We start from the raw sequence: 24484 nt of genomic DNA, 5'->3' as shown, positions 1-24484 counted from the left end.
GGGAACTGACGTTTTTGGTGCTTTCTTACTGTTCCAATAAAAAATAATAAAAAAAACCCCTCTCACCCTGACATTTAACTTTGAAGCCTGGTTACTGCTCCTTTTGCACTAACTATGCTTCATCAAGAGCTCTGGAAGGATGGTCAGTATGCAAGGTAACCAAGCAAAATGCCACAACAAGGCTCTCCAGGCTATATTGTACCCTCCTGAATGTTAACTCGATTGATAGGGTTTACACCCCCTGGAATGGACTGTGGGGGGGAGGGGGGGTGCTGAGAACCCATAGACCTCCCTAGTTCCACAGAGATCTGCAGGAGGTCAAAGGCACTTGTGCCAGAAGCCCTCTCCCTCCTGAGACCTTCTGCCTCTCCAATGGGAATTATAGGGGATCCTGTTAGACAGCTCCTCCACCTGACACTACCCCCTTTAAAGTTAATTTCACAGCGTTGGATAGTGCATACAACTTACCGTAGTGTCAGGATGCACTGACATTTCCTTAACTCCCCATTGGGTTTGTACAGGGTCAATGAACACATGGCACCTTCCTCACAGCCTGCTTTTCCCGAAACCCAGCTGCCATCTCCCACTGTGGACCCTGGCTCTCCACTGGCTCTTTAGACCAGGGGGATAGTGTTAAGAAGGGGCTGTCCATCTTCCTCTCTTTCCCATCCCTTTCCCTGTAGGCAGGGGGTGATTTTACACCTAGAAAGTCCCCTCCTTGCATGAATCCCAAAGGAAATGATGGACGGGTTTCCTTCTGGACATACTGATATGGCACTACTAGAATTCACTGTGTCAGTCTGCAGAATGAGGACTCCCCATGTATACAAAGGAATCCAACAATATTATGGAAGATCCACAGAAAACTACTTTGAGATAGACTGTCACAAGGACATAGACCATTGATGCCACTCCAAAAGTATCCCAGTAAAGGAACCAAGGAGCCACAATTCCCTCCTCCTCCTCCTGAGGAGTAGTGCTGATCACAATTTTCCCCCTCCCCCTTGCCAGAGACTGGCTCAGCTCTGAGAGCTAGTGAGTAGCTCCACTCGTCTCCTGCCCACTCACTCCTGTGTACCTGGACTCAAATTCCAAGTAGCCTGTGTAAAGGAAGTTCTTACTTCCCAGTGCAGGCATGTAGTCCATGTGGAATTTAAACAGTGCATAGGTCTTATGCTGGCTCCCTGCACAGGGGTGAATGCCAGACAAACATACCAATGTTTTAATGATTTCTGTAAGTTAAAATGCAAACCACTTTGTTTGAGTTTGAAGATTAAAATATTTGCCTGCAATGTTTTGAGCCCAAATAACAGAATTGTGCTCCCGTACAAGAATCAGAACATGAAAATGACTAAAAAAACAACCATGTGATGGACTGAGTTCTATTGTCTAATGGGAGCAAAATGCAAAAACTAAACAAAAGCAGATAAATAAAAGCTAGATTTTTAAAGTTCTTTCCATTAAAGAAATGAAGGTGTGGTTGTAGCAGGTAAGGACATTACTGTTGACACTGTCAACATTTCGACTTTCTTTGCAACATAAAAACAAATCAATCCTCTCCTAATGGAAAATGACAAAATCACATGGGAAAGAACCCCCTGCCTCACTCACATATTAATTCTTAATTTTATTTTAATACTAAAAAGTATGGAGAATCCAAAAAAGCTATAAAATCACTTTGACGTGTAGAGTATCCCCTTAATTCTGAATTTCACTGCTTTTGTTGTTTCTTCCAACCGTTGGGGGGGAGCATTTTTTGAAGCCCTTCCTTTATTTTCAGGTGCAAAAGGTGTGTGTACAAACTAGGTAACTGTCTGTCTAGGAACCTACTCTGCAAGAGCACAAAAAGGAAGCCAGTTAAAGGAACTCCTAGGGTCACATTTTTATTATGTACACAGTTTATGGACTTTAGGTCTGATCCGGAATTCCTTGCACCTATAAAGCTTGCACTGACTTCAGTGGAAGTTTTGCATGTGTAAAGAGTATAGGATTGGACCTGCAATATAAATGCTTCCTCACCGGGCCCATATCTTTCCATTTCATTGCTAGATCTGTTGGAAAACATTGATTTTTAATTTTTGGTTAGAGTGTTGTGTTTTTTTTCAAAATGAATTGTAAATTCTGATTGGTAAAAGGGACTTGCTCTGGCTTCCCTCTCCTTCAGTTCAGATACAGAAGCTGTCTTGCCTCTGAAAAGATATACTTGCCAAGGACCATATCCTTAATGAAGTTCCAGATGGTTATGACTTCAGTCATACATTCTAGCCAGTCGTCTCAGGTTAAACAAGCAGTTTTGTTCCTTTCTTACATAAGCACCGAAAGACAATACTATACTCGAGTGCATAAAAATATTTTAACTGGTGATGATTTCCAGACAAAATTAACTTGCAGTTGATGCCCACTTGCTTAAATTTAATTCATCTGGGTTCAAACTAATTGCTTAAAAGGAGAAACATTTCCTTTTCTACACACTTTGGTTTCAACCTCCAAAACCATTGCTAGAAATTAGTCTTAACCACCCCGTTGTCTGCCTCAGAAACCAAGCTCAAATCCATCACTTTAATGACATCAATAACAAATACACAGTTTTAAACCCTATTGTGAACAGTGGCATATCAAGGACTATGTGTAGTTGTCATTTCATTAGTCACTAGAAAAACACCATTGAAACCAAAAGAGCCTAACCATGACAAATTATTCAACAGTTTAACCTGAGACATTAATGAGCGCTAAATAGCTTGTTTTCATGCTTGCATAAGGAGATTTGTTTAAAATCCCACCCACATCCACTGAAAGTCACTTGGCTACATAGCCTTATTCTTGTCAAGCTGGTTTTCCTATTCCAGCTAAAATGGAGGGTTGTGAATGTTTGTTGAAGGATGCCCTCTCTTTTTCTCTCACACAGAGGCAAGACACGCGTCTTGCTTTGTTGCAAATTCGAACAATGTGCTGACCTACAAATGAGCTGATTATACAGCTTCCTCTCCTCAAACTAAAAGCTTTCCGAACCAAAGGTGGCCAATGAGGCCATTTCTCCTCCCTCCCCCCTCCCCCGCAAAGTTAGACAATTCAGAATCAATTTCAGATGCATAAATATATGCGCCTGATTCTGCTCACGCTTACACACTAGTAAATCAGGAGTAACTCAGAGGAGTTATACTAGTATAAAATTGGTGTGGGAAGAAAATCAAGCCGTATATGTTAATTCCACTTCCCCCAGTCTTTTTGTCTATTTTGCCATTTTTTTAAGCAACCCTTTCCCACTGCTGCCCACAATAGATAAGCCACATTTTAAAATATAGTTTGCGCTAACAGACTTGGCAGCTTTCAGTTTTTTTGAAAGTCGGATTGAAGTTAGTAGAGTCCTTGTTGCCTGTTTGATAAGCAAGGCCTGATCTGACACGATGTTCACCTCCTGCAAGTTGCCTGTATCTCCTAGCCAGACTTCAGTGAGAGTTGAGGGTGCTCAGCCACCCCCCAGCCCCCGCCTTGCGATTTGAGCCCTAAGCAAATAACATGATTGTGAAAACTCGCAGTAGGACCCAGCTGTGGCCTCTCTCTTCTGAGGGGCAAGAAAAAAGGAGCTAATTTCTTCCCTCCTGAAGAGTGAAGGAGGATGTTGGTCTCTCATATTCTTTAAACACCAGGGCTGTTTTAATGCTCCACCCATTTTAACTTCTCCAGGCATTTTAACTTCCACCATTGTCAGTCTTGAGTACTTATAAGGCTGTAGTAGAGAATTACTGTAGTATTTGAGTACCTCACAATCTTCAGTGTAGTTTCCCTCACAACACCCCTGAATGCTGGGGAAGTGCTATTATCCCCATTTTACAGGTGGGGAACTGAGGTACAGAGAGACTAGCAGTGGGATTTACAGAAGCACTAAGGCAGGGCCATCCCTAGGGGAGTGCGGAGCCCAGGGTGGAAGTGACGGATACGTCTCTTCCGAGACTGACAGTGCTGGCCAATCGCACTGGCCTGTGGGGCCCCCCAAAGCAAGGGGCCTGGAGGAGGGGCCGGGGGGAGAGCAGGGTGGAAGTGATGGATTTGTCTCTTCCAGGACGAACTGTGACAGCCAATCGCACCGGCCTGCAGGGCCCCCCAAAGCGTGGGGCCCAGGCGGTCACCCCGATTCGCCCAAGGGATGACTCTGCACTTAGGCATCTAACCTGCTTAGGTGCTTTTGAAAACCTCACTGTAAGTGACTTGTCCAAGGTCATACAGGAAACCTGTGGCAGAGTATAGACTTAAGAGACCCACATTCAAGTCCCAGACTAGTGCCATGGACTTTGGGGCAGGACTCCCTTCAACTTAAATTCCTGAAATGTGAATTAGTTAAAAAAAAAAAACACAACTAAACAACAACAACATAACTTGAAGTGTTTTGTTCCCTTTAAGAAGAAACACTTAACCAGACAGCTCTGCTATAATGTTCCAACGGCGCTAACTCTGCTTTTTGCTACATAAAGGGAAAAATGTCATTCAAACAAGGCATGAGTAGAGCTCCAAAACAGGAGCAGTCTCAGAAACACACTCCAAAAACCTGTGCTGAGTTCCAATATAAAACTCTTTTTCAGTCCATATGGGAGAGCTCAAACATTTACTGGGCTACACTTGAAGGGTCTGGCTTTTCTTTTAATTAAATTTATATGGGAAAAAACATCTTATTTTGACCTGATGGGTTTTTATGTCAAAGCTTCTTTTATCAAAACCTAACTTTTGGACCAAATTTCACTTGACAGTATCCCATTTAAAGAGAAAAACAGTAACTGTAAAATTATTCCATACTGCATATGTGCGCAAAAATCTAATCACTCCCCAAATTCAAGTACTTATAAAAATATGAAGCCCTCTAATCATTTTAAATTATGCTGCACAGTGAGCTTAAATTTTGCAAGTGTTTTACTTTTTTTTTTAAAAAATAAACCCTATAGTTTGCAAGTTTTTCACTTTGGATTTTGGGATAATGGTTCAGGACACAATGAACTAATTTTAAAATGTAAACGTAAAAAAAATAGTACCAGTGAGTGACAAATTAGAGAAAATAGAAATTATTTCAGAATACATTGCCTTCCACTGCTTATACAGTGAGGCTTCTCTAGGTCAGCCTTTTTTGGCAATGAAAGACAATAAAAATACATACTCTAAACTCTCTTGGTAAAGCTACTGTGTCTGACATAACACGAGCTCAGAGGCACAGAGAGGTTACTGAACCTTGGCTCCCAGCTACATTAATCCCTATTATAATCACTCTCATGACAACACTTTTTTAACCTCTCAAACTCCCTGGCTCCCAAGAATAGTAACGCAATAAGGGGAAAGAAGAGGAATGGGGAAGGACTTCTTTTAAAACTGTAGAAGTGAGGCGAATAAAACCGTCTCCATAGGTGCCTTTTAACCAGCTCTAACTGGGTTCTCCCTTTCAAATGGTTTGTTAAATGTAGAAAAGACCTGATTTATAAAATGACCAGTACTTTTGTGAATTATAAGCTTGCACTCTGCAGCGCTGCACCATGAACTGGTTTAAGCCAGCTCCTGTGGAGGATTCCTCATCTCCCCCTCTAACTAAAGTAAGGGGACCCATCGCACGCACGCACGCAAGCGCGCTACCTGGACCAGGGGTCTTGGCATGCATGGTTAGGTAACGGCTGCTGTGTGCAAGTTTACACCCCTCCACCCCCAAGCAGATGGTCAGGGAACAGATGGAGCTTGACCACCAGCCATCAGTGCTGAGCTGTAGAAGGGGTAGTAATTTGCTGCTTGGCTCAGGCCAGAGTGATTTACTGCCCCACTGAAGCAAGGAGAGAATTGTGGGCCCCTAAGACACCCAACTTGAATCCAGAGTTTACCAACCCCAAAGTTGCGGGGGGAGGGGGCTCTTTGGATCCAGGATGCTGGCTCAGTGTCATCTGAGACTGAGCTGCCCCACATCTGTCAGTTCATACCCAATGCTGAATGTTACTCGGCACAGATTTTTTCTTCGGTGTCTGTGTTTGTTGTTTCTAAACCTAAGCTTTTTTTTAAAAAAACCCTGTTCAGAAGTGCAAAGAAACTGACACAACTGTGCACACTGGCCCTTTCAGAGCCGCAGTGGTGAGCCATGTATCCAGGTCTGCTAAGAGTGTGAATGACTGACCCCACGCTCTGCATAATGGGAGCTTTGGAACTGTTATGGTCTGTTGCACAAATCTTTCTTGGCTCGCGCCCTGCATATATTATGGCCTGCAATGTCTGTGTGGATCGTACCAATGCAAGTGAAGCACACACACACCAAATTACTCTGAAGAGGCGGAGGGAGGTAGGGAGGGTGGTGGAGCCCTGCTAAATGGTGATGCCTGGAGACATTATACCTGTCTAAATTGTAATGTCTGCAGAGGCCCTGCAGCGTGCAGTGGCCGTTGTTTCATCTCTTACGAAGGTTGCAGCCATGTCCTCTGCCCACCCTTCTGTACAGCTACCCTCCTGTGCGGGTGCATGGGGAGAAGGGTTTCTCAGCATACCATTCTGTTACAAAGCAGAAGCCTGATCCTGTCCCCAATGAAGTCAGTGGCGGAAATCCTACAGACTACCCAGGGAGCAAGCCTGCTCCTGAAACCATTTCCTATGCAGAATGCCCACCGAGGTCAATGGAGTATTTTAAGTGCAAATCGATAACAAGGTAAGTAAAATATATTACCAGCAGCAGTGGTACCATTGCCTATCATTAGCGTTGCCAGACAGTTTGCATTAGAAAACCTTGTTTTCAGTTGCTTATAACTTTGCCAAAACTCAACCATTTGGGCTCAAATTTTCTATGCTGGGTGTCTGCCTCAGGCTGCATTATTTATTAGTTTACTTTAATTTCAGCCAAAATGATTCAGCCATTTCTGAGAATAAGGCTAGGGGAAAAATGTTGTTTTGCCCATGTTAAAAATCCTGGTGATTTTGTTGAACAGCTCTAGCATCCCCATGCTCTGGAGCAGGGATTTGAAATTTGGGAGGTGGTGACCTTAGTATCAAATATGTTGCTTTTGCTGTCCCCATGTAAATCCACACAAATTTAGCCAAGTTACAAGCTTCTGAAAAATTGCCGTTTGCACATGCTCAATGGAGACTCAGATTTTAGCAGCTAAAATCTTTGAAGATTCCATCCTCCCTGAGCATGCTGTAGTCTGGGCTGAGCAGGACTCTCCCTGCAATTCCCTCTCTGGGCTGCTGCGGGCTGGGCTAGTTCGAGCTCCAGACACCAGAGCTGAGAGCAAGATAACTGTCTCTCCTGTGCTCTCAATGACACTCCTCTACAACCACCACCTGCCCACTCTCTTGCTGGGCCCAGATCACTTGGTCTGATGTGATGGAGCTAAAGGCGCCAACCCTGCTGATGGCCTATAGCAGGGATCGGCAACCTTTGGCACGCAGCCCATCAGGGAAATCCGCTGGCGGGCTGGGACGGTTTGTTTACCTGCAGCGTCTGCAGGTTCGGCCGATGGCAGCTCCCACTGGCCGTGGTTCGCCGTTCCAGGCTAATAGGGGCTGTGGGAAGTGGCGTCCAGCACATCCCTCAGTCCATGCCACTTCCTGCAGCCCCCATTGGCTGGAGTCGGCGAACTGTGGCCAGTGGGAGCTGGGATCAGCCGAACCTGCGGACACTGCAGGTAAACAAACTGTCCCGGCCCACCAGTGGATTTCCCTGACGGGTCGCGTGCCAAAGGTTGCTGATCCCTGGCCTATATGGATGTAAATATGACGCCACATGATGGAATTTCTGTTTTTTTCAGTTTGCCTTTTTAAAAAACCGAGGCAATTGCACACAAACTGTGTTAAATAATATTAAAGTGGCAAAGTCAAGAACTCAAAAGTTAGGAAATACCATAATTAACATTGCCTTTCCAACTTAAATTTGCCCTGTATGTGCTATGCATTATGATACAAACTTTAGTGACATGATCAACATACTATTTTTCTAATGGACCTTTGCCTCATTCAATGCACAGGATGGATCTGCTTTGGAGATTGTGTCGAATCAGGGTTGTACAGTAAAGGAGACTGTTGTCTGTAAGACCTCTGCTTCATTTGCTGCAGAAGCTGGAAGGTGTACAGTGAATGTGGCAGGGGATTGCAGGATGAGGTTTCATTGTTAAGGCAGTTGAACATTGCCCTGAATAATTGGATTCCACTTCTACCTCTGGCACAAAGTTTCTGTGGGATGTTAGTCAAGCTGCTTAAACCAAACTTTTCACAGGTGGCCACTAAGTGTTCCTCATTTTCTGCGTACGTAACTTGAGACCGTGGACTCTGATTTGCAGAAGTGCTGAGCAATCACAGCTGCAGCTGAAGTCAATGGCAGCTGTGCTTTGAACATATAAAATGCTATATAATGTTAAGTACTCTCAAAAGTCAGGTCCTAGACATCTCAAATTGTGCACCCAAAATTATGGATATTTTTGACCGTAGTCTCAGTGTGTCATTTCCACATCTGTAAAATGAGGATAATAATATCCCCTTATCTCAGAAGGATTTTTTGAAAATTAATTTATTAATATTTGTGAAGCACTCAGATGTTATAGTGATGAGTGCCAGAGAAAGCCCAGAGGGAAAGAAATAATTCTGTCTCCAGAGTCGGGTTTAAACAGCATGCAGTAAATAAGGCACGGGGCCACACTTTGTTCTATGAAGATAAAACAAAATATTGAATAGCTGCTCATTAAGTGAGCATCATTCATCCTGTGTACTTAATGAGGGAGGGGTCCTATGGGAAAAATAGTATGTGATCATGTAATTAAAGACTGTATCGTACTGCATATACAAAAGTGGGCAATACTGAAGCTGCACAGGCAACCTTAATTCTGGCATTTCCTCATTTTTGAGTGCTTGACTTTGCAACCTGAATAATGTTCTTTTAACAGAGCTTTTTGTGTGTAATATACATTTAAAGTGTACATTAAAGCTAAGAAATCTGTCCACTTACTCAGTAATATCTGTCTCTTAGATGTCACAACCTTCCAAAAGGAGAGACTAACTGTTTCAACCAAGTACTCATGGAATGGTAGAACACACGATTTAATGAGTGTGAGCTATTTGGAAGAAATTATATTCTTAACCTGGTGCGACAAAAAACCTCAGTGCATAGCCATTAAGGGTAACATTTTCAATAAGTGACTTGGGAGCCTAAGTCTCATTTTCATTGTGATGCTTTTGAAAATGTTATCCTTGTCTTTTAAAATGACTCTTGTTTTGACCGCCAAGCTCAGGAGCTGAAACACAGCGTAACTTACGTTCATGGGTCTGTCTTTCAGCCTCCTGTGTGTCCAACACATCCACTTGCAAAGGTGCCAGTTTCAGTATGGTGCTGGTTTTATGAACTAGTGTTTGATAACACACACACACAAGTCCAAAAGCAAGCAGTCTCCTGAACATAATCTACAGAGCAGACATATGAGAGTCTGTCTAAAGCAATGAGGGTGAAAACAGAAAGTACATTATCCATATAGTCAACTTTTACACCAAGGAATGAAAATTATTGTAATTGATAAGGGAGGGTTTGCTCAATATCCTAGGAATTTCAACACTGAAGCAATGATAAACTTTTGGATTTCAAATGCGTAAAATATACTTTTTCAGTTCTCTAAACTTCTTATTTATTTGTAAGACGCTATTGCCTTCAAGCCCCAATCAAGATCTGGTCCTCATTATTGCTAGGTGCTGCAAAAACACAAAAGTAGATAGTCTTTGCCATGAGAAGCACTTCCCTTTCCCTCTGCGCACCTCATTAATTGTACATCCTCGTGGGGGGGGGTGTGTATTTTATCTCTAGCACTCTGTTTTTTAGTTACTTTTGTGTCACTTAAAAATATAGGACTGAATTTTCAAAAGAGACTATTTTGAGTATGTTTTTTTCTTTTTGACCAATTTAAGATTTACTAAAGGGGCTTGATTTTAGAGAGTCTGCACTTTCAGAAAAATCAGCCTGCCTTTGAAAATGTAGGCCATAGATTATACCATATTGGAGCAGATAGTTTGCCCATCGAGTTTGATATTGTACATTTCACACTACCTTTGGCAATGGCCTATCCTATGCATGGTGCTTCCCAGGAAACCTCCACTGGCTATACAATGTTGTTCATAGAGAAATAATTTCTTCCTGACCCTAGGGTTAGTTAAGTGATCTCCGGCCGCATGGGTCTGGGTTATCCCTGTATTTTAGCACCTTAAGTTACAAATGTCACTATGAGATTTATCCAGTCCTTTCTTAAATCCTACAATACTATTTTATTTAGATGGTTATTGTCCTGTCTAGCTCAGAAAGACAATGTTACTAGCCTCTGAACTCTCACTAGTGGTGGTATTCAGGATCATTTCCACTACACTGGGGATACAAGGAGTTGGATAGGGCCCCAAGATTAAAAAAATAAGTAGCAAACTAATTAGTACCGGTTTACTGTGGTTGTGATTCTGACAGCCTTATTCATACTGAAGAGTCCCAATGAAATGAAAGGGGCGATGCGAAAAGTAAGGTGACGCAATGAGAGTGAAGTTGGCAGAATCTGGCACTGCGTGACGAGGGACCTGGAGGCAGCAAAACCATCTGAGTTGGTGATATGCAGTGAGAAGGATGTATGTGGTGCTGTGAAACAAGTTACATGCCAGAGGCAAGGTGAGTGGGTAGTATGAAAGTTTGACTAAGGAAGAAACAGGTAAAATATGCTGATGCAGGACAGCAACACAAACCTTGCAAGCATTTCCAAAAGCTCGGTGCTAGCGGTAGACCCTAAAGCAAGCCTACAATATGCAGCTGGCATCAATACAATGAAGAATGATACTCTTTTCTGATCTTGCAGCTGCTGTAGGCACAACCAGCTTTTTTTATTTTTAAAGCAAAAGGCATGTGAGTCCTTTTTATTGCTAGATTTTGTTCTTCCTTCCTTGGACGAATATCCACACTGCTAACATAAGGGAAAATCCCACTCACAATACGTATTTGGGGTCTCACATGCACATAAGCAGCTAAGCTGGCATGGAAAACAGAAATGGCATCAATTTTATATTATTGTGGGAAAAGAAAGTGAGGACATTGGGACAGTACTGAACCTTCCCCTCTCCATTTGCTCTTCAAGCCATATTGTCTATAACAATCACAGTGTATTATCATCTTTCCATACTTTTGGCTGCTTGTGTATTGCTTCAATGTTTTAGTGAGGTGGAGAACATTGTGGCCTGCAGCTAGGCCATCTCAGGTTTTGATCTCAACTTGGATGACAGACCTGCAAGAAGTGGTATTTGTGATTCATCTAAATCTATGACAATAGTGGGGACATCATCATTTTTCATCCGTAAAAGTGTCTTCAGGGGTAAGAGGCAAGCACGTAGGCAACACTGGTCAAGCTTGTGCAGCTGCTGCTTCTGCTATACCTGTTCTATGGACAAATAGGGAGCTTAAGTCTTCAGGCCTGTCAGTCCAGAACCTTTCGCCAGCACTAGAAACATGACACTAAAAAAAAAGCCCGTGCATTGTGTATTAGTGAAAATACACACAATGAACTCAAATGGCGACTTAAAGGAGTTGTGGTGAATGTTTTGTGATGGCGGCAAGCAGCCTTGCGTGTTATGAGTTACACACCCATATCAGGTTTCAGGGTGGTAGCATGTTAGTCTGTATCAGCAGAAAGAACGAGGTGGGCTTTAGGCCACAAAAGCTTATGCTCAAATAAATTTGTTAGTCTCTAAGTTGGCACAAATACTCCCATATCAGAAACAAAGCTAACCCTTCAATGTCTATTATAATGCCATACCTCAATATGTACTTTACTACAAGGTATTTAAACTAAACTAAGAGTCTTCCCAAAGCCTCTGAAACCAAATGGGAAAAATACATATTAATTGGGGAATGGAGAAATGTTCTTCAGTCCATCAGTTATATTAGGTTTCATGGAAAGTGCATGATTGCAGAAGGTAAACCAGATGCAGTGTGTGCTGAGTGAAACATGTCCTCCAATTTACATCATTAATGTATCTTAGAGAAACAAGGCCTGGCCTTGCAGTCCACTGAAGTCAGTGGGAGTTTTGCCATCCCCTTCAGAGGGTAGAAGATTGAGGTCATGTTGCTTAAGACAGTGGCCCTCAACCAGGAGTCCGGGGCCCCCTGAGGGGCTGCCATTAGGTTTCAGGGGGTCTGCCAAGCAGAACTAGTGTTAGACTTGGTAGGGCCCAAGGCAGAAAGCTTAAGCCCTGCTGTGCAGGGCTGAAGCCCAGGGCCCTGAGCCCACCACCTGGGGCTGAAGCAGAAGCCTGAGCAACTTAGCTTTATGGGGTGCTCTGTGGTATGGGACCCTGGGCAGTTGCCCTGCTTGCTACTCCTTAACACCAGCCCTGGCGTAGAAAACAGTTGCTGTGGAACAGGTGGGCCATGGAGTTTTTATAGTATGTGTGTGGGGGTGGGGGAGCAACTCAGAAAGAAAAAGGTTGCGAACCCCTGGCTTAAGAAACCCTGGGCCTGACCTGGAGAGGTTCTGAGCACCTGCAAATCCCAGAGCAATTAATGAATGGTGTGGGTGCTTTGCACTTTCAGGATCAGGCCCTAAGTGGTTTATGTTATATGGCAGATAGTCATGGTGTACGCATTTGAACAGCATAGCACAGCAGCACTCAACATTGCTAAGCCCATATGATCACATTCCAGCTCACATCTTATCGAATGGAACTGCTCATAACACAGACGTAAAGACCTATCAATGGCAGAAACAGCAACTTTCAAACTATGCCCCTGCTGGTCCTTATTTTGTTCTCATTTACAGTGGTAGAAATCCAGAGTAACCTAACTGATTTCAACAGAGTGAAAGAGATAGGAATCAGGCCCCGTTTTTCTAACCTCCACCAGGATGAGAATCCAGCACCCTTTTTATAATATCTCAACGACCTCAGTGTTCATTTAAAATGAAAATTTCCTGACTATGCCAACATATTACCAAATTCATATTTAACCTGTGTTCATCTTCCAGAATACATATTGCTTAAAACATTTTTTTAAACAATGTTTAATATAAAATACAAGTATAAAGTGGAATCTGTGCGTATGTAAAATGTGCTCTTGTTCTGAAAACTACACATCTCCTGGCACTACACAAACTAACCACAGTGGAAAAACATATTCAAATCAGTATATATTGGGTTAAGAAGGGGTTGTTGTAGCAGTCTTTGAAAGCAAGCTAGGAAATATTCTAAATAGGGGACACACTGCATGTTTTAACTGCTGTGATAATTCTGCATAAAGAGATGTGAAGGATCCAGCTCCTTGCCGTAGCATGCCATGTATCACTGAATAAAATTACTGCCATGCAGTCTGTTAGTGAAGGAATGCGTAAACAGGCAATGTAGCCTTGCATCAGTTCCACAAAATGTTGCACAACACAAATGCCTCTCGATGTGTCATTTCCTGCTTGGCCACCAGCCCAGCTCCTGACAGTCAGTCAAAAATAAAAAAAATAAAAAAAAACAAAAGAGATTTAAAGCTGTTCTACTCTAAAGCACATTCCACCAACCCCAGACTTACCCCTCCACCCCCACTCCTTGGAAGAAAAGAGAGAGAACTTCCTAAAAGCTGTTACGGTTCTAAGTCTAAGAATCTCAAAAATCTCAATCACTGCTCTGCATTTTATAAGCCAGTAGGCCAAACAGTTAATACCCAGACTGACCAGCTCCTCTTGCTAGCTTGTGCTTGTCTTTTGTAGAGCATACAGACAAAAAGACAATGTTTGCTCATACCTTTCATCACGTGTGTACCTCACAGGCTTCAGCTGCAGATAAATATTCTGCAAGTAAGTGTAATGAAAGCAGAGTTTTTCTCCTACCAATTAATATATACTGAAAGCAGGGCTGATGTTAGGGGGTAGCAAGCAGGGTAATTGCCCGGCTCCACGCCACAGGGGGCCCCACGTGACAGGGCTCAAACTTTGGCTTCAGCCTCTCATAGCAGGGTTCGGGCTTCAGCTTCAGAAAGGTTGCAGAAATCCAATGTGTGAGCAGGTAAGAGAGACGGGGTAGGGGCCTGCTCCTTAGTTTTTGCCCTGGGCCCCAGCAAGTCTAACACCATCCCTGGCTGAAAGCTCAAAATTTCCCTTCCATTTGAGTGGATCACAAAATGTAGTCTAGCCATTTGGAGACTACATTTTATAAGGCTGGTACATTAAAGACAGGGGCGGTTACATAACAGAATATGTCAGGTATTTGAGAAGGCACAAATTTGCCCCAAGATCCCTGCCCCACCCACTCTCCAGATTCTATTACCCTGCATGCCATGCTCCGTCCTAATCCAACACAAAGATTGAGCAGCAGTGTAGAATTCCCTGAACTGCATTCTGGCTAACTCTGAGTTAACTAGTCAAAAACCAGCTCTTTCCTACAAAGAGACACAGGAAGAGGTTCACCTTTCCCCCATGTAAAAATGGGCAGCTTTTACCAGTTCACTTTCTAGACTCAATCTAACAAGGCAACCTGACACCATTGTCTTAAAATATTTTAAAATAATAACAAAGCAGAGCGAGGTGAAAGCAGCAAGCTTCTACAAGTAGATGTTTAATGCAGCTAGACAGAGCTAATATTAAGAGCTTGACTTTCCAAACTGCTGAGCCTCCAAAGCTCCAACTGAAGTCACCAGGTGCTATGAGTGTTCAGCACCCCTTCAGGTCAGGCTCTAAATGATTGCAATATCTGTCAGGGTATTGCTGCTGCTCCTACTGGAAAACACACAGTGTTTGTTCTCTCGAATCAGCTTGCCAACAGAAGGTCAAAGTGCCTTGCCTATCAACACGCCTTACAAATTCAGGATCTAAAGCATGAAGTCATGTTTTAAGATGATAAGCTGGGCAACCCAAGTAAATGACATTCTGTAAAGATGTGCATAAATTTATGTTTACGCTACTTAGGATGAAGGTTCTAATAAGTCATCAGTTGTGTTCCTTTAAAGGGAAGTTTTATAACTGAGATGAATCACAACTGCAAAAGATCAAAGTTAAAAAACATCAATGATGCCATGGGGTACTTTTTAATCTTGTAATGAATGATGATCATGTGCTCTTATGAAGTTGGTCCAACTGCCAATGCCAGATGTGTATATTAAGAAAAGAAGTTGTTTGTGATGTGACAGCCCTGGATGAGCCGCCAGAGAGAGGAAAAATAGGATAACATGCTTCAGACATTTGAGTGAAATGCAGGTCCTGGCAAAGAGGGGCACTGTTTGCTGATACATAACTCATTAAGAAAAATACATCTGCTATCAGAGCCACTTGTTGAACAGAAGTCATTATTGCCCCCAACCACCATAGCTTTCCTCATGCAAGGCAGGTGCCAAATGTGCTAATTTATTACATTGATTAATGCAATTACTAAAGAGCAGAAATTAGTGCAGGGACTCTCAGAAGAAAAACACTTCAGTGAAGCTTCTACAGAAGAACCCATTTTCCAGAGCCGCTCTCTCCCTAAAATTCATATCAATGACTCCCATTCAAAACAACTAGTGAGTCTCTAGCTCTTATGATCCCATATCTTATACATCAGTCCAAAACAACAGAGCTGCACAAACCAACCAACTCTGAAGATGAGCATCACAAACCAGCCAAACAACATTCCAAACTTAAATTGGTCCTTCTTGGCCACATCTGACTGACTGGAAACGACATACAAGTGGACTCCATCAAAACTACAGGAACTGATTTTCAGAGTTATTGAGCATCCACACTTAAGAGTAGTAGATGCACATCACATCTGAAGATCTGTCCCAAAGAGACGAGAGTAAAAAATTCAAGTTGGTCTTAATAGGATTTCTAAGATATAGCCTGAGGTTTTTTTAATTGCTTATTGTGATGGTGCAGTCCCAGTCTAATTAGATTGTTCCTTCCACAGTCTGTGCCATCCCTGCCTATTCAGATGCTACTCTCTATACACTCTTCTCCCTCCACCCCCAAACTCACACTGTCTCCTCTGCTTGGAGATATCCAATTTCATGGATGCATCAACACATGGAAGCAGCCCCTAAATGGATTAGCCAAATTCATTCCTGATGTAACTAACTCCTTTAGCATTACACCAGGGACACATTTAGCCCGAAGTCTCCAAGCAGGTTAGACAGGGCCAGTAGTCACAGGTGAACACAGCATCTTTGGCAAGAATAGAAAATTTACCAAAAGAGAGTAGACAGACAAAACACTCTCTGCAATGAAACCTGAAAGCAGAAAACCTCCAACAAGAGCAGGCAGCACTGGGGGCATCTATGGAATGAAATGCATAAGAGCAGAGTTGCTTGACTGTTCTCACTTGCTGATTGGGGGAAAATTATGCAGACGGGGCAGGTCTTATGTAAGGCAGAAGACATTTTAAACCGCTTCTCCCAATCTTAGGGGAAGGACCTGCAAAATCATCTGTATCGGCCTGGGAGCCACTTCCACTTGTGTACAACTCTACCTACCTGTACCTTTGCGGTATTTTAAGTAAAAACTCCCTATAATCTCCTCAAAGGTCTAGTCTGAATTTGCTGATCAAAGACAAAACAATGAATTGAGATGCTTCCATTAGGAAATATTTTTAATGTGGTTATTCATCAAATAATCCTTAATCTCTACATATAATTTAAATACAGCTAGACCTGGTTAATTCCAATCAATTTGGAAACACTGTTTCTAGCTAGATTAAGAAAAAAATCTAGGACTGGCTCCTCAGTGGTACCTGCATGATGCAAGATTGATTACCAGTTAAACCTGCCAGCCAGACAGATAAACCAAGATGAATTAACCAGGTCTGACTGTATCTATTAGTAGGAGTTATCTATAACAATTACTGGAACATAACCAAACACAACTGTCATAACAAGAAAGCCAGCAATTATTTCAAATAGATTTTTGATAATTAAGGCGTGTGCATATTATAAAAGGTACAGGGGTGAGTGAAAGTATGTTTTTTTAATTAAACACATTCTCTGTGCTTGGGAAATACACAAAGACAGCGGTGTCAACATGCTAGGGCTTTTATGGTTACTTATTTCACTCCTTAGCTCCCAGGATCTGTGGTAAGTACCCGGTTGAAAATGGACGTTGTGCTAGGAAAATCCAATTTCAGGTGTGACGTGATTAACCAGCGGTCATTGGGCCAGAGGCATTAAGTGTGTGATGGCAAATTAAATCCTGAGCAAAGGAGGAGGCATCACTTTGCATTTCCCCGCATCCACTGAGACTGATCCTGCATGGCACTGAGAGAGTCTGCTAACTTCTGAGTCTCCTCAGTTTGAAGGCAATGGAATTTGAGGGCACACAGCACCTTGCTGGATTGGGTCCACTGTCCCAAAATCAAATGATACATGGAAACAGTAGGCCTGATTCTCATTTACACCAAGGCCCCTTTACACCATACTGGCAGTATAAAGGACCGTTAGTGTAAATAAGAATCAGGCCCACTGTTTCTAATGTTCCCATATAATGCCAGAGTGGTGTAAAGGGGCCTCAGTGTACATGAAATCAGGCTCAATATTGCCCTAATTCAGAAGAATTTAAGCACATGCTTAATTTCAAATGTATGAGTAGTACCACTGAGTTCAATGGAACTCCTCACATACTTCAGAGCTAAGCATGTGCTTAAGTATTTTGCTGAATGGGGATCTATGTTTCACAAAGAAATATATTCCATCTATAAGACTCTATTAAACAACATTAACATTTTACTTTTACAGACTCACATCAGCAGATATTAGAGCATAAAGAGGGAACATAGTACTTACTCCTTGGCTCTCTTGGTCCATCCACTGTAACTTTTATAGCTCTGTGGTATGTAGCGACTTGCGGGGGGTTCGTAAGGACAGTTATTGTTAAGGTAAAACTCTTCCCTACAGAGAGAACAAAAATAACAAATGAAGAATGACTATAACATGAAAACAGCTATATTCATGGGCAGTAAAGAATAAAAGGCATTTACAATTCTTCCCAGTCACTTCCACAATCATGAAAATTAAAAACACAAACTAATCATAGGAGTTTTCTTCCCCTTCAGTTATACTCTAATAGCAGTAATACCATCCAAGTGTTGACAGTTTAAGATTTCTTATTTAATATTAGATTGTGACACAAGGATAGAACAAGAGTAATTCACTACTGAGGATAAGCCAAATTCTGCTCTCATTTGTACCACTGTAAATCCAAAGCAACTCAGTTAACTTAAATAGAGTTATTTAAGTTTTACTGTGGGGTGACAGAGAGCAGAATTTGTTCCTAATGTTATTTACTTCACATTGTTTTATCATTTTATTTGTTTGACTTCACTACAATAATACGAGGGAAAAAATATACATTCCTCATGGGTGCCATTTAACATTTAGTGTCTCCGTCCTTAATCTGCCTATCATGATATGATGCTATCTTCGTTACTGGAGCAGATGTTTTTTCTTACATATACTCCATCTATTAAATCTTTAAATATCTATCCACTGACAGTGAGAAATTGTTTTTGTATATATAAAATATTTTCTATCACAAATCTGCATTTTAACTTTTCAGTGTTACATTTCATATAGACGTTGTACACGATGATCTGCAGCCTTTGGCACAATGAAGAACTAAATAAATAAACCAAAAGACTGGATCTCAGCATACATTCTCCCAAGACACTGGCCTCTGTTCTGCAGACTCACTGACAGTTGTAATCAGTCAGATATGCAACGGTTAGTCACGTCAGATAGTCAAAACTGCAAACTCTTTCAAGACAGGAAAAGGTGGGCGTACAACAGTGACTCAATAAAACAGTCAGCAATCTCGGGCCTTATTGCTCATTTAAGCTGCTACTTTACCAGAATCTTAAAACCCTTTTGTTGGTTTTTTTTTTTTCTGGCCAGTGACTTTTTTTCCCTCTCGTTGAACTCTGAAGGCATTCAATCAAAACACAAATCTTAAACAATATGTAAGTGCGCAAAACTTAATGCAATCAATTCAAAGCCTAATAGAGAACAGGCTATATATAAAGCCTAATACAGAACAGGTCTTTGGCTGTCAAATCTAGTAATTGGTCTTTCTTTTCAAGCCAAGTCAGATACTTTCAAAACCTGCCTGAGACACACATCATTTACTACCAAGCGTACAACTTCAGACGGTCTTGGCCATATTTTTCTAAGAGCAAGCGACAGAGAATGTTTCAAGAGAATAGAACTGTCATGTCGAGTAAAATAACTTTCCAGGTGGAACTGTGTTCCAGTTGCGCCCATTTCTCCAACAGATACAACTGAGAGTGAAGTCTGTGAATTCCAGGCTCTGGCAGCGGGGGTGAAAAACCAAAAAGGTCACATTCTGGTAGCAAGCAGCAACAGGAGCATGTGGAAGAAGTTAGCTGCCCTCATCCTTGCTACTCTAGAAAAAGGTAGAGAGAGACCTTTCTGCAGGTCTCTCAAAACTGACATTGCACAGAAGAGTAACTATAGAGTAATAGCAGGAATTTAACCTATTGCTTACACAAAAATTCACCAGTGATATTTCACCCATTTGTACAGGGGTGGCTACTGCTAACATCTATGGGAGTTTCCAAGTGCATCTACAGACAGCATTTGGTCCTACCATATTATGGTTTTATTAATATGTCAAATGGTCATAAAAGCCTGTCTAGATTAAAAAAAACCATCACGATAAAGCACACTGCTTGTGACAGTTCAAAAATTCATTCTACAACCAGACAAGTACTGCAAGGTTTTCTAACCCCAAAATATCTCTGCATAATACAATGGCCAAAAAATACACACTTCATATAAAGGGCTATATTTTGCCTTCTGCCAAGGCCTGTGCGCATGTCTAAATTATCATCCTGCCAAAGCCTAACTACGGGCAGTTGAGCACGTCTCATTTGAAAGGGGGAGAGTTTTCTTTTCCCTACTTGATATTCTTAGCTAAACAGATGCAATAACGTATCAGCATTCAGGAAGTCTCAGCCCTCCAAGTAACCAATTCACGGCTTTTTGTTGTACAAGGGCCCAATCCTCAAGGTGCTGAGCACCCTCTACTTCCAGGGAAGTCTAAGGAGATTGAAGGCATCGGCACCTTTTCAAAATTGGGGCCAAAGTACATTTCAGAGGATTATGTATTTGTGTGGACACTTACGCTTTCCACAGTTAGATTTAATTGATTTTCTGGATATCTTTCATCAGCTGCAAAATATTCCTATATACCTTTTTTTTAATAGCTTTCTCTGTGCCCTTAAAAATTTAAACTATTTACTTCTGGTAGCTAATGAATAATTATAGTACTCTTTAATGAGCCTCACAGGGTAAGAAATTATTTGGCACTCTTGCTTGAATGTGTCCCCAAACTGTGCATTCTTTGTCATTAACACATGTGAGTGCAACTGACATACTAATGGGCAAGACTGACATATGTTGGAGCCTAAAGCTAACAAGAGAAATTAGCTTGGAAGCAGACCTGGCGACCTGTGGATGTGTTGCATATTTTTTTTCATCCAGATGTTAATGTGCTTAATTCAAAATATCAAGACACAAAAAAATTAAGGGCCTGATCCAAAACCTATTGAAGATGGGAACATTCCATTGACTCCAATGGACTTTGGAGCAGGCCCCTAAGGATAAGTTAGTGCCCTACAACCTTACATAAGCAACTCCCACTAATGGGACTTCCGCATACACATTTAGGGCCCAGTGTTAGGGTACTTGTATTTCCCCATCCAAAAAAAGTGTCTGTGTTGCCATGGGATAGAAAATAAACAAAACGGTGAAGTGGCAGGTAATCTCTTTTGTTGGATAATATTAAAATGTGCAATCAGAGTATCCCCATTGGATCATGGGAAAGAAGGGAAATGGAGAGAAGGTAAAGAGGTAGGTTGATGATTCAGACTTGATGTTTAAATTTAGAGATACAAAGATCAAAGAGGGAGCTATTTTGACAGATGTAAATGTAAAGTCAGACACAAGTGTGGATTAGTTTCTTGCCTCTGAAAAATGACTTCTTTACTATTTTATTTTTCCTATCCAACTTCATGCACCCACCAGTATTCTTCTCTGCTCTCTTTGTAGCTTTCTCACGTCTGTTTGCTACTACTGTTTGCTTTCCTGCTATTTTAAGTGGTGTTATAAAAATCTATCATTAATGATAACTCTCTCTCTCTTTTCTGTCTAAGTCTGGAAGACAAGTCTGGACCAATTTCTCCATCCCGCCTCTGGCAGCAGAATGTGGCATTTCAGATCTTCCACCAAGTCCCGGCTGCTTCAAAGGAAAATCCCTACTTTCTTCCGTTAAGATCATAAGAAATATAGGGGGAGGGGGTCAGCTCTGTTTGGACATAATTACACTTCATCAAAAGAAGCTTTCTTCATCTTCCATGCGTGAAAAGTCTGCAAGCAGTTAAGTCTGTCTTTTTTCTTTCTTTTTTTTTAAATATAAAAATTGCTATTTGGGAAACTAGCCAAAACTCAGAAAGCCAATATAGTAAAACAGTGCACACCCTTTGTTTTTCTTTGAAGTTTCTTAAATAAATATGTTGAGAGTTTGTAAAGTACACTATCACTTTTCCATAGATGTTACCCAGATTGATCAGAGAAAACTTCTTAACCAAAGTCTGAAGAACACAAAAGATAAATGAAACTACTTTGGCCAAATTTGAAAAGTGTTCTATATATATATAAAATAAAAATTAAAATATGTGTGTATATGTATATAGTCCCTGATCCTTTAGATACTCTACTTCATTTCCTATGTTTTAATAAAAAAGTATATTTCATAGGTTTCAAATGAGATTCAGAGTGCACAGGTAGTACCTCATATGTCAGTTCTTTTTCATCACTTGTTATGGGATATAACTACTGTACTTTTACTGTAAGGCTGCACTGGTAGTGGAGCCAGAGAACCTTCCGATGTAATCCATCAATGGAAAGACAAAAGCAGACAGCAACTTTTATTTTTTTTTTTAAAGGAAGTAAGACAAATGGAAGAGAAGAAGAACACCTCATCCTAGAGGGCAGTGAACTCCATTTTTATATCGTATTACCTTTGCCGTAGAGTGGTCCTTTATTATACATAATTTTAAAAAACTTAAAAGCTAAAAAGTACGCATTATTGGCCACATACCTAAAACAAAATCTGCTCACTGGAAACACTTATAATGGTAACAATGTGCCATCTGATTTGAACTACAGAGGCAGTTGTCAGAGGTTTGACTTTCTCTGATAAACGATCGCTCTGTCAAAGCTGGATTGCAACTCCTCTACATAGTGTATTATCATAAAATTAGCATTTTTGTTAACTTTGCAACAGAGTGTGTAAACTTTTTTTTTCCCACTGGATGACTTTTTAAAAACTAAGTATTACATGAAATAAACAAAAATATTTAGGCTGAATCAGTGGCCTGATATAGCAAACCCCCCTAAGGATTCCTTCAGTAAAAACTGACAAGTCAGTTTCCTTCAAGGCATCCTTTCAGTCGTTAACTCAAATTTTAAAGCAGCTGCAAGAATTTTAAAAGGAAATTCTTTTCAATCTTGCCTTGGTTATAAAAGCTTCTTATGACTGGAGTATAGATTTCAGATTAGAGGAAGCTCTTAAGCAGCAAAGAGATAATTTCAGAGCTCTAAATCTTTAGGAAACTAGAAAGTTATATTCTCTGCCATTCTGATGTAAGCAATGTGTATTAGCGGTTAAATTTCATTCAAACCAAAAGCCTACAACCAAGGTTTATAAAGTTAAGCAAGCTACAGACACAGAACATAAGATTGCATGTTGCAGCACATGTGGAGCCTGATCCAAAGCATGCTGAAGTCAATGGAAAGCCCTATGGGATTAGGCCCATAAAGTGTATGGCCTATAGCAGGGATCAGCAACTTTTGGCATGCGGCCTGTCAAGGAAATCCGCTGGTGGGCAGGGCCGGTTTGTTTACCTGCAGCGTCCGCTGGTTCGGCCAATCGCAGCCCCCACTGGCTGCGGTTCGCCGTTCCAGGCCAATGGGGGCTGCGGGAAGTGGCATGGGCCAAGGGATGTGCTGGCCGCCACTTCCCACAGCCCCCATTGGCCTGGAACGGCGAACCGTAGCCAGTGGGGGCTGCAATCGGCCGAACCTGCGGACGCTGCAGGTAAACAAACCGGCCTGGCCCGCCAGCGGATTTCCTTGACAGGCCGCATGCCAAAAGTTGCTGATCCCTGGCCTATAGCTAGGGCCCTACCAAATTCATGGCCATAAAAAACGCATCACGGACCGGGAAATCTGGTTTCCCCCTGTGAAATCTGCTCTTTTGCGTGCTTTTTCCCTATACGATACAGATTTCATGGTGGAGATTAGCATTTCTCAGATTGGTGGTCCTGACCCAAAAGGGAGTTGCAGGGGAGTCACAAGGCTATTTTAGAGGGCCTGTGGAATTGGCACCCTTACTTGTGTGCTGCCTTCAGAGCTAGGTGGCCAGAGAGCAATGGCTGCTGAGTGAGGGCAGACAGCAGTGCAGAAGTAAGGGTGGCAATACCATATCAGGCCATCCCTACTTCTGCGCTGCTGCTGACGGCTGCTCCGTCTTCAGAACCGGATTCCCGGCCAGCAGCTGCCACTCTCCAGATGCCCAGCTCTGAGGGCAGCGCTGCCGCCAGCAGCAGCACAGAAGTAAGGACAGCAGTACCGCAACCACCCCACAATAACCTTGTGAGCCCCCCAGACACACAACTTCCTTTTTGGGTCAGGACCCCTACAATTACAACACCTGACGTTTCAGATTTAAATAGCTGGAATCATTAAATTTATGATTTTTTTAGATCATATGACAATGAAATTGACCAAAATGGTCTGTGAATTTGGTAGGGCCCTACCGATAGCACATGTGAGATGCAAAGAACATAACGATAGCTCTTCCTGCTACCAGTTAAGAGGCAGCTTTACTGTTACAGAAGCACATGCGTTTTCCTTCTCTCATTACCATGGCCTGAAATTTGTTGTGTGACTTCATGTAACTCGGAATGTGAAACTCTTCACTTCATTCTCCCCTCCCAATATGAGTAAAATATAGAACCAGGTCGGCAAATATTTTTTTTTCAAAATTCAGATGTCATAAAAACAAGCAAAAAATGTCAGGAGTCAGAAAAACCTGGGAAGGCGCACAGACAACAAACTTGGTTTGGACAAATGCTGAAGTTTGCGAACAAAACCAGCATTTATCCCTGTAAGTGAAAGGCTGATGGGGATTTATTTGCAGACTAATCAGTATTTCATTGTAGAATCAGTTTGACTTCTCGACTGCATTTGTTATTCATTATACAAATATAAAATGTAACAGCGTACCTCTTCCACTCCTGCCCACAAATCTTAGGTCATTAAACCTGGCCACTTGGTTCTTCATCACAGCAGAAGCGTTCCTCAGCTCTGCAGAATAGTTTTCATCATTTCCAGCCATGACGGTGACCACGGTCCCATCAGGTACTTCTCCTAAAGCCACCACCTGTGACAATGGGGAGACAGCAATAATTCTTGAAATTAGGTTTGAAAATGTTTGTCTTTGTTGCAGTT

At 41.8% G+C, this 24484-nt stretch overlaps 1 protein-coding gene across 7 annotated transcripts in view; it reads right to left on the bottom strand.

Annotated features, from left to right (window-relative positions):
- The window catches only part of RUNX2 (RUNX family transcription factor 2), a 216606-nt gene that overhangs the window by 162472 nt on the left and 29650 nt on the right, over positions 1–24484 (bottom strand). For all 7 annotated transcript variants that reach the window (XM_075126361.1, XM_075126362.1, XM_075126360.1 and 4 more), the window contains 2 exons: positions 24260–24416; positions 17738–17842 (listed from right to left, as the gene is read on the bottom strand). In XM_075126361.1, the coding sequence (XP_074982462.1) occupies positions 17738–17842; positions 24260–24416 (262 nt within the window). The remainder of the gene's footprint in view (positions 1–17737; positions 17843–24259; positions 24417–24484) is intronic.

This window comes from Caretta caretta, chromosome 3 (assembly GCF_965140235.1).
Source record: "Caretta caretta isolate rCarCar2 chromosome 3, rCarCar1.hap1, whole genome shotgun sequence".
Taxonomy (NCBI): Eukaryota; Metazoa; Chordata; order Testudines; family Cheloniidae; genus Caretta; species Caretta caretta.
The sequence above is the reverse complement of the archived record's forward strand: the minus strand, read 5'-3'. Positions and strand labels throughout refer to the sequence as shown.